General features: G+C 34.8%; 1 protein-coding gene across 1 annotated transcript in view; it reads right to left on the reverse strand.

Annotated features, from left to right (window-relative positions):
* LOC145669142 (nucleoredoxin-like protein 2) overlaps positions 1-10,987 on the reverse strand; it is a 45,542-nt gene that overhangs the window by 5,132 nt on the left and 29,423 nt on the right. The window contains exon 3 of the mRNA XM_081737487.1: positions 1,132-1,265. Within this exon, the coding sequence (XP_081593613.1) occupies positions 1,132-1,265 (134 nt within the window). The remainder of the gene's footprint in view (positions 1-1,131; positions 1,266-10,987) is intronic.

Genomic DNA, 10,987 nt, shown 5'->3' on the forward strand with positions numbered 1-10,987 from the left:
TTTTTGGACAGCGCACATATTAATACCTTAGTGAAGTCTTGACCCGATTACGGTATGTCCCATAGTTTTGGAGCTATGGACCTTTAAAGTTCATTTTTTTCACGTTTTCGGTAGCCTATAACTCCGAAAGGAAGCATTTGTGTACCCAGGTTGGTCTATACTTTTCGTCTTATCTTGGTGTCAGGAATCACCTCCCAAACGTTGTCGGTGTTGTTTCAAAACACCCTGTATATGGATACCCTTAGGACTTCTCTCCTTGAGAACACTTCTTACCTTATCTAGAGTCTTCGGACAGGTTATCAGATAATTTCCCTACCTAACTTGTCAGTCTTACAGCCTGCTGTCAATGAAAAATCCTTTTCATAGGCTTCAACCAAGTACCCAAAGAATATTCTATCCTTTAGGTTTGATATCGGCCTTGTATCGAGAAAACACCTCTTTTCTTTAGATTCATACTATCCTAGTTGTTTTGAACAAGGTCTCGTAGCACTTCGGTTGGATTAAGTTCCTATAAAAAGGACTGAAGGCTGCTAGACAGTACAATATAAATTGATTACAATAGTGATTTTTCGATTATTGTTTGGCTATATATCGATTACGATTAAACTAAATTAACACTCTTTGACTTTATATGTGATTAAAGCAAATAATGAACTTCCTTTGGGAGACAGCTGACAGGGTGCAATTGAGTAAAATAATGCTAATCTTTTTCTCTATTTTATGTAATACGTTATAATCATTTTTGTTAAATAATGTTTAATAACATTAAACAAAACAAAACGCAAAAAATTGCATGTATCATCTTTGGCGATTACTCTCGACAAGAATAAGATACGAACATTTTTTAAACATTGACAATAGTTGACATTTGCTGGTTAGGGAAATTTTATTTCTGTCGACAAAAGTTGACTTACGCAGTGAAAGGATTAAAGTAAGATTTCAAATTACAGAAGTATAAAAGAAGAAAAGAATATTAAATATTATGACTTATATGACTAGTTTTGCCTTTTCTTCTACGTTTTAAGAGTAAACCTTCCAATTTTTAATTGAAATAATTAGTTGTATTTGATATCCAAGATACTTGGTACTTAAGAATCTTAACTAAAAATATGAAACATATTTTTTTATTACCTGATAAGTGGGTCTCCATGACGAATAGCTAACCACTGATCATGGTTTTCACGAAAATATTTCATCATTATCTCCTCACTATGATCGAAGGACACGAAAACAACTTCAACAGGCATTTTTCGTTCCTGGATTTCCTGAAAACAATTAAGTATTTCTCAGCGTTACTCTAGTTTTATTACTACTGCAGTACTGGTATAAGCAGCCTTGAAAATTTAATTTTGATAAAATTAGCTTCTGTAATTGCCCTTCTACAAATTAATATTAGAAAACCCAATAGAGGTTGAAAAATGATAATTTAACTTGGAACAATATAATATTCAAAATAAATAAATAAACAGGTGCTTGAAAACATATTTGTTTTAAAGTTTACATTTTTTAGATTCAATTTCCTCACACTATGTGATATTAAAATAACAACAATAAAAATAACAAAGTCGATCTTGTCCTTTAAATTAGATAGTTTATCTTGACATAAATTAGCACTAGTCCGGCAGAAATTTCTCATTTCTCGCAGGCAGTGGGAAATTTCGTCTATAGTTTTTAAAGCTATATCATGTCAGGTACTGATGTAAGGTTGGAAAAAATTGTAGGTGACATCTTGTCCCCTTTGAGCATTTTGTAATATAGAGGGTTAACTCGGAAATTAAAGAAATTATTGTCGACGATGAAACCTGTATTCAAAATCTTTTTATAATAATAATTGGCTGCAAATGAATGTGCTCTACGTAGTGTGGTTTTATATATTGTGCGGTGTGATAAAAATCTTGGCATTTGAAGGCGGCGCTCCAAGTTCCCTTTAAATGCTGCTAGCAAATGAGAGGCCAGCGGTATTATCACGTTTATTTTGTACACATCCACGTGTATCATTTGCCGCCTGATCGAGCTGTAGTTCGTCTATTTAGCCATAACCACACCCCTTAGCATTTGGCAACATCGCGTCAGAGATTGCGTTTTATTCGTTTAGCTGAAATGCCAAGATGTTTGTCACAGGCCTTAGTAAAATATAGTAATAGTGGTGGTGGTGCAATTTGTACATATTAGGTGCATAGTTGATATCATAAGACAAGACTGATATTTTAATACTGTTTACAAAGGGAGTAGTTACTGAATTATTTGAAAGCTCTACAGAAAGTATCATAAAGTGGTTTAACAATAAGCATGACATTTCTACCTTTAAAATAACATATATCGCTTGTTAAGTTGGAATTTAATCGCATTGCCTGAATTATATTGGCACTAAGTAAAATGTAAATTAGATCTGATTTGCTATTTTATATTTCAACATTACTGTGATACAAGATGCAGATATCCAAAATTTTCTGAATTCATTTGGTATAATATGTCAAACAAAGTACGTACATTGTCACATTCATTGATACTTATAGTTGTATGAGGTTATAAACAAAGTCATTTTAAAATGCACTATTACGTAAGGTTGTAATAGCAAATGACATGTAAAGCAAAAATAATTACTTATTTGGAAAGTTTTAATCACAACGATCAGCAACGTAACTATACTCGCAAATGAAAGTGTAACGTAGTCCAGAACCCCTATATCCACACCTTAAAGTATTTCATGGCACAAGACTGGAGCAGGTACATCTCATAAACTTATAAGTATACAATCTGCTGCTGAAGGAACCATTTAGGAACTGTTACTCAAGTCAAAGTTTTGTTATGTACATCATTTCTCTATCCGTAATTTTCTAGATCACGATTTTGGAGGAAAGGCTTGGTTGCTGATCGTCACAAACGCACTTGCAGATAAGCACTTTTAACATTTTCTGTAAAAACTTCAGTTGTTGGTAGTAGGTAGCTTAACATTGGATCAGATGGCCGATCTGCTGTAGCTTTGATACTCTTAGATGAACAGACCACACTGAGTTGCAAGAGGGATGTCCATAGTATAACAACATATGCTGTGTAGATTGTTTAGCTTCATCATCGATTGAAGCATTTTCGTTTCCAAGAATTGAGAGGGAGTAACTAAGTTGCACGACTTTCAAAAGTTAAAATTTTCCAACACCTAAATATTAGAGTAACTGTGTCAGATCCAGATAACGCAAGCGTAGGTGGAAGTTTAGAGATAATCTACTGTGCTTTCGTACGGTCTTTTCAATATTGATTACAGCTGTTTTCTTCATCATAGGCTCCACGACTATACGCAAGCACTTATTAGTTAACTCTAGCAACAATTAAACTCCGTAAACTGAAGGAGAAAATTAAACTTTAATATCTGAAATACGTGCTACAGATTTTCTTTAAATTTTCACACTTAATTAATGTTAAAATTAATCTGTAACACAAATATTTTTAAAAAGTAATTCCAGTGCATATCAGGCAGTTGATATGTAATATATAGATATTAAGAATAGCATTAATCCGATTCTTACAACTCATGTATTTCATTTAGAGGAAAACGGGGTAACGGCATGCTGTGTATAATTGCACGCATCCCTGTTTATAAAGAAGAAGAAGAAAAAGGCCTTCATGATGCTCAACCCTACCAACAACGTGCCCAACGAACCTCACTTGAGTGGGAGAGCGCTGCAGAGAACGTACTGCGGAGAATGACCATATATTGAAAATCTTTGTTTTTCTTTAAACATTTCACAAGTTTTCTTTAGTGGTTAAGTTCAAACTTACTTCTGGGGTACGGTATTTTTGTAGTCAATATGTATGAATAGTGAATTTAGAATAAATATAGGGTTAGTATTTTGTTGTAATATTTACGCATGCCAGTCAAGAACAACAAAAAAAATCAAGATGTCCTAATTTGATAATAGCACGCATGAACATAAGAGTACCTGTGATTATAAATGCCTCATCAGGCTTTGAAAAGTGTAATACGTTCCCCATGAATCCAGAAGTTTTTATAGATGCTGATTTTGCTGCAATTGATCAGTGCTGTAGTCAGACTGAGGAGAATGGGGAAGCAGACCTTTCTCATGATGCTATACACTCGACGAAACAAAAATTTAGTGACGTTTCTGAACTGTCAGTCGCTGGACCATCAAAAGAAGTCACCAATTCCGAAAAATTCTCCGCAATAGTCCCATTAACAGCAATTTCTCCAATTTCTAGGCAAAAACCATCGTCAGTAAAGCAGAAGGGAAAGCACCAAAGATCAGAAATTCTAACAGCAATGCGTCGTAAGGTTCTTCTGCAATAAAAAGAGCGAAGAAAGCAAATACGTTTAGGTAGTATCATCATATGGAAGTTTAGAAACGAATTTAACTTTTGCCTGCTATTACACTCAACTGCAGAGTAACTGCAGGCAGTGTAAGGTTTCAAATTTCCGTCTGCTATCTTATAACGCAGAGTAATTACGCAACAGTTCCGAGTTATTTCATAGTAAACATACGTAGGTATGTACAGCACTATTCATTAGATTCCATGGTGCTCTCTCATTGCTGCTCTGAGCAATTTGAAAAAAAAAACGCGTGTCATTACCCCCTTTTCCCCTAATTCTTTTTAAAAAGTGTTGTCTGTGAATATGTGCTTATTAAAAAGTAACAGTTTATTCCATATATTTTGCGATTTCTACAACCTACAACACAAGGAATATATTGAAGTACGCTTATATTTCAATTCAGAAAGATATTAATTTAAGAATTATTAACTTCATCAAGGAAGAGTTCCTAACTCAATTTGTACTAAAGCCCTGTAAACGTCGTTGTGGATCCTATGTTAATGAAAATCAAGTATTAATAGAACTTTTAAAATTATTGATATAATAAATTTGGAACAATACTTGTAAAATACATTTTTTCGGTACATTACATTTCTACTAGTTAACACACAGAGCTCCTTCGTAGTTATATGGCCAGCGTATGCGTCTTTGACGCAGAAGATCCAGATTTCCAGTTGGAGCTCATCTGGTTCAGATCTCACGTTAAGTGTAGGTCTATGTTTTATATAGCCTTTCTATTTAACGTGATACTAAAGTAATTAACCAAATGCTATTAGTTAATTATTATAACATTATCCCATTGTTACTACTGACCAGATCTGAAAAAAAAAAATTGGTGGGCAAGTAGCCAATCTTATAAAAGGTAATGATCGTCATATTTGGGGTAAGATAGGCCAGGAACAGGTTTGTCTCTTCTTGAATGTGCTACGTAATATCTTGGTAATTACTGGCCGAATCTGAATGAAATTTGGTGGGTAATTAGTCCATTCTCCAAGGAATAAACATCGTTATATCTTCTAGAAGAGCTCGCCCAGGGACAGGCTCGGCTTAGCTTGTAAGTGATACTAAATTTTTCGGTAACTACTGCCCGTATCAGCTAAATTTGTTTGCCAAATATCCCATCCCCTAAGTAATGAAGATCGCTATATTTGGTGGCCAAGCTCAGTCAGGGACAGGCTCGGGTAGCTCGTCTCGACTTGTATATACTACAATATTACTAGCTTACTAGTGGACATTTTTCAACAGAATTTAGTCGGGAATTAGCTCATCGAGTAAGGTATAAATATCGATATATTTCATGGCCGAGCTCGGTCAGTGACAGACTCGAAAGGGTTTGTATGTGATACTTCATTACTGGATAACTACTTGCTGGATGTAAACAATATTTGGTGGTAAGTATATTATAGTCTACAAAATAAAAACACCTTTATTTGGTGGCCGAGCTTGGTCAAGGACATACTCTTTTTGGCTTGTATGCATCACTTTACTTTTTGTTACAACGTGCAAGATGTGAACGAAATTAGGTATACTTTTAACCCATCGTCTACGGAATAAAGTTTGCTATATTTTGTGGTTGACCTTGTGCTGGGACAGGCTCGCCTCAACTTAAATTTCGTACTTTGTTTCAGGGTAACCATTGGTTGGTTGTAAACGTAAGTTAGTGATCTAGTAGCAGAAAATAAAAGTAGCTATATTTTGAGACCTAACTCAGTTAGAAACAGGCTCGGTTGCTAGAGTTCTTTGGTATGTGAAATGTTATTTTTGTGAAACTACTTGCTGGCTTTTAACAACATTTTGTGAACAAGGTCCAATGTCTAAAGAATAAATATTGTTATATTTGGTGGCCAAAGTTGGCTAGGGACATGTTTGCCCTTGCTTGCATGTAGTAGTTTATCTCTTACTTAATACTGGTCGGATCTGAACGAAATTGAGTGTGCAACATTCCCATCCACTAAGAAATAAATATCACTATAATCGGTGGCCGAGAATTGCTCGACTTCTACGTGGTTACTCTACTTTGCAGTTTCTGCTGGCCGGATCTGAATGAAATTTATTCGGCAAATAGGTCATCGTTCAAGGAACTTTATACTTAGTGCTCGATCTCTTTCAGCAACAGACTCTTGCCTACTTAATTAGACTTATATGTGGTACTTTATTAGCAAGTAACTACTGGACGTTTGTAAACGAAACTTAGTGCGCAAGTAGCGCATCGAGTAGGAAATAAATATGACTATATTTGGTGGTCCATCTCGATCAGTATTTTTGTTCAGCTTCTTGTGACCATTTCATTTCTACCATTTTCGGTTTCATTTGAAGCTTTTCGGAGAAGATGAAACTTTTTCTTGGGATTTCAAATCGATTCTTTTTTTTTTTTTTTTTTTTTAAAAAAACACTTCTCGATATCACCATTTTTGCTCTGAAAACTGTCGACAGACGGACGAATGGATATAGCCCTTTTATAAGACTTCCGACATTTATGCATATCACAGTTTGTACTATGCATATGTATGTATGTCTAATTCTAATTCATATGCGTAGCATAATATGGAATCTAAAAATTTACATGATTGTTGAGTCAAACAAGACAATGCAAATATTAAATCCGTCGTGAAAGAGAGAAGCGCTGACGGACAGACAGATACACAAATCGCTCGCTTCAATTAATTTGTTAATTTAACAGGAGAGTTTTTACTATATACTAACCATGTTAATTTTTATGTCTGTGATTCAAAATATGGCAATTTTGTTGAAAATATACTGACACATATTTTTGCGTCAAATTTTGTCATACATTGCGCCAATTTACGTAAAAAGAGACTAAAAGATTTACTTTGTATTTTCATAATACAAAACTTAAATAAAATGGGTCTTATGCAGAGTCGTCTTAACGAGTGATTAGTGTCATACTAAAGAATTCGACTAACATATTTTTCCTATAGTAGTCAGGTCTTTACTCATACGTCAAAAGACTCTGCATAACACCCAATTTGTTTTTATTCTCTGTTTTTATTCTATTACTGTTTCACCATCACTGTTTCTTCTATATGCAAATCACAGTTCCTACGACTCTGCACCACGGGAAAATACATATATTTTTCATATTAGATGAAAATTGGATACATATAAATTTATATATGTAGTTTAACGCCTCATAATTATGTTTCTAGGCTAAGGGGGACGACGGTAATACTAATAAAGTCGTAGAATAAAAGAGTGGGAGAAAAGGGCCACAAATAGTGTTTGTCTACCATAAAGTCATATTGCTGGAACTAACATCTGAGCAGGAACGCCACGTGTCACAAGAAAAACGCTCCACTACTGAGTAACCGCAGTCCCCAAATATACTCTCTTGTATACTATTCTAACTTAATGGCAATGGTCGTGCATAAATCATCTCTGAGTTTTTCCTTGCAAAATAATTAAAAATTATTATGCTTTTAAGTATATTTTTAGTTTACACTTTACATAGAAAAAATACTTTCTTTTTTAAAAGACTACTTTAAAAATCAATAGCAGAAACTTCCTTTATTATTAATCATATTCATACATATTTTGTTTAAAATTTTAGTATATACGAGGTGTTTCAAAACAACACCGACAACGTTTGTACGTGATTCCTGACACAAAGATAAGAAAACAATTCATGTGGACTTAATGAGAAAAGTGTCACAGCTAGGGCAGCGCAAAAATGTGGGAAACCTACACTGTAGCATGCGTTATTTAGAACACGAGAAAATATGGAACGACACTCCATATCAGCTTAAACGAAGTCACACACAACTATATCATCCAAAAATGCATATTTCAGCAAGGTGAAATATAAGCGCAAAGGATCTATGCAAGGCATAATTACCAGAATGCTTCCAACAGAATTCTCAGGTATGTTTCGATTTAAAGGTGAGTCCAAGCAGGCAAAATGCAAACTTTGACAGTAGTGAATACGGAATGCGTCAACGTGAAGTCAGAATTGTTAGAGTACCTTCACTCCATGGATCCTCGTTTTCTGAATAACGCGTGGTGCGATGTATTGTTCCATGTTGTATTTCATGTTTCTCAACACGTAAAGTGTGAAATTACACATCACATCATGCGTTATTCTGCCAACTGCTGGCATACTGACTGGATACTTTGCCTGCCTCATACTTCACCAGCTTATCTGAAAATTATGTTGAGAGTATGTTTCAAATTTATGCCCTGTAAAGAATCTCTTGCACACACATTACCCATTACTGAAACATGCATTTTTGATAGCATACGTATGACTTCCTTTACGCTGATATGGACCGCCACTCCACATTTTATGTGTTCGAAGTAACGCGTGTTGCAATGTACCTTTTCCACGCTTTTGTGCAGCACTAGCTGTGAAATTATGGACTTATTCCCATCGTTTCATATGAACTTTCTTGTTACTTTGTGTCTCAAATCACCTCCCAAGGTTGTCCATGTTGTTTTGAAGCATCCTGTGTATATAGGAATTTGGTAGTTCAATATAAAATAAATTTAGTAGTAAATACTTTAAAATTCATTTGAATAAGGTGTACTTAATTACTTACTCACATAGTGTCACTCAGAAGTCATAACATGAAATAATGACCCTTAATTACCCCTAAACATCATACTACTTGAAACATAAAAGTTGGACATAAAACTCTTACCACGCGTTCTGCTTCTAAACGGAAAAAGGTATGAATTTTTACAACATTCAAATTTCCAGGTTTATATTCATTTAAATCAGGTATGTGCAAGTTGGAACAGGGCGTGGGCTGCCAATCACAGAGGACTTACTGGCGTCGAGGGTCGTATGAAACAATGTATAACACTTTAATAACAATCGAATGGCCATATTTAATATAGAAACCCGTTCATCGTACCCGAACATCAGAGGAAATTAGAAACTGTTATAACGGTAACTAAAATATTTATTTACTAAAGAAAAGCCAAAAAAAATTATACCTATTTATTTGTTATTTTAATGGAGAATTTGATTCTTCGTGTTTTCAATGTTCCAACGCGGATGATATTTTCCAAGATGGAATTCAGTTATCCAGGAAGTAATTCCAACTCAGTTTAAGATTATGTAAGAAGCATCCCATATTTTTAATAAGGGGTCAGGTCGGTCGGATGAAAGGGTTCAATGATTTGGGACTGGTCCAGGGGCCGGCTGTTGCACATGGCTAATTTATACTTCCATGTGAGGAATGGGTCTTTTATTTGTTCTATTGTAAGCATTCGTCATTTTCTTTAATAAACATATTTAAATAAACATCTAAGACTGGAACTCCATTTGGGATGGCAGGAAGTTGTTTAGGGGTCCGTGTCCTCATTTGCTCCCCATGATACATCCCTGGGTATTTTGCTAGAATTTCATGGCATGTAATGGACCCTCAACCTTAAAAATTAGTGAACCGTTCTCAGCCGCACAAAATTGGTATTCTCTGAACATTTCAATCAAGGGCCTGTTCTTCAAAAAACTATTGGTAAATTTAATATTTTACATTCAGATTTTTGAATAATAAGATTAATAAGATACAGGATGTCTCAAGAGTTCCCTAAAAAAGGGTAACTTATTATCAGAGTTACAACAAAATGTAAGAGGAGAAACCGTCTCTAAATATGATGTTTTCAATCTAAGGTTAAGGATTTAAAAAAAAAAAAAAAATCGGACGGGTCGTTTAGACTGTACACTTTTTATGGGCCCAATGTTAAAAGAATATGCAACATTGCCATTTACCTGGACCCAGAACTTAAGTAAATACACTTACTATCTTTTACTCTAACGTGTCGATGGTCACCCCGATTTCAAACATGTCCCCATTCACCATACTCTTACAAAATTTATCCACCTCCCGGTAAATGGCAACGTTGCATTTTCATTTAACATTGGGCGCATAAAAAGTGTACAGCTCAAACGACTGGTCCGATTTAAAAAATTCCTTCACTTTAGATGGAAAACATATTATTTGGAGACGGGTTCCCTTCTTACATATTGTTGTGACTCTAGCTACCCTATGTCAGAAGACTTTTGAGACACCCTATATAATAGGCAAGAGCTTGTGAGTTATACAAGTTCAAGTTTCTTTTTTATCTCTCGTGTGGGTGTCCGTCCAGGATCTTTATGAAATTACAAATCTACGATTATCTTCATATTATTATCCAAATTTAAGATTTCAAATATTTTCAGAGTGTAAAACAAGCTACTATAAATATGTCATTGCTTATTCAATCTCAAAACTACTAAATGCAGAAGTTTAACAATGATTCTCCCTTTTAAAGCCTTTCTTATATACTAGATGTTCACAAACAATCCCAGAAAAGACTGCCCTGAACTAGACCTGCAAGCAAGGGGGCCAACGGAGCCTACCTCCTAAATTACCCTTTCCTTCCCAAACCACAATGTGTTATTATGTACTATATTAATACAAAAATAGATGTGTGTCATTTAAATTCATTTTAATTCCTTTAAGAAGATACGAGATGAATAAATGTAGAAAATGGCTAGGAATGAGTGATAGATAATACTGCCCAAGAGAGGGGAATTTTTTAGTCATGCCTCGAAAGCGAGGCGAAAGGTACATTTAAAAATTTATGACGAGAAGAAAAATTTCTCAGGACCCGTAAGTAACACAAGTTCGGCCAAGTCTTAGATTTCAAGCATTGTTTCAG

The sequence above is a fragment of the Thermobia domestica genome, chromosome 13 (assembly GCF_964235325.1).
Source record: "Thermobia domestica chromosome 13, izTheDome1.hap1.1, whole genome shotgun sequence".
Taxonomy (NCBI): Eukaryota; Metazoa; Arthropoda; class Insecta; order Zygentoma; family Lepismatidae; genus Thermobia; species Thermobia domestica.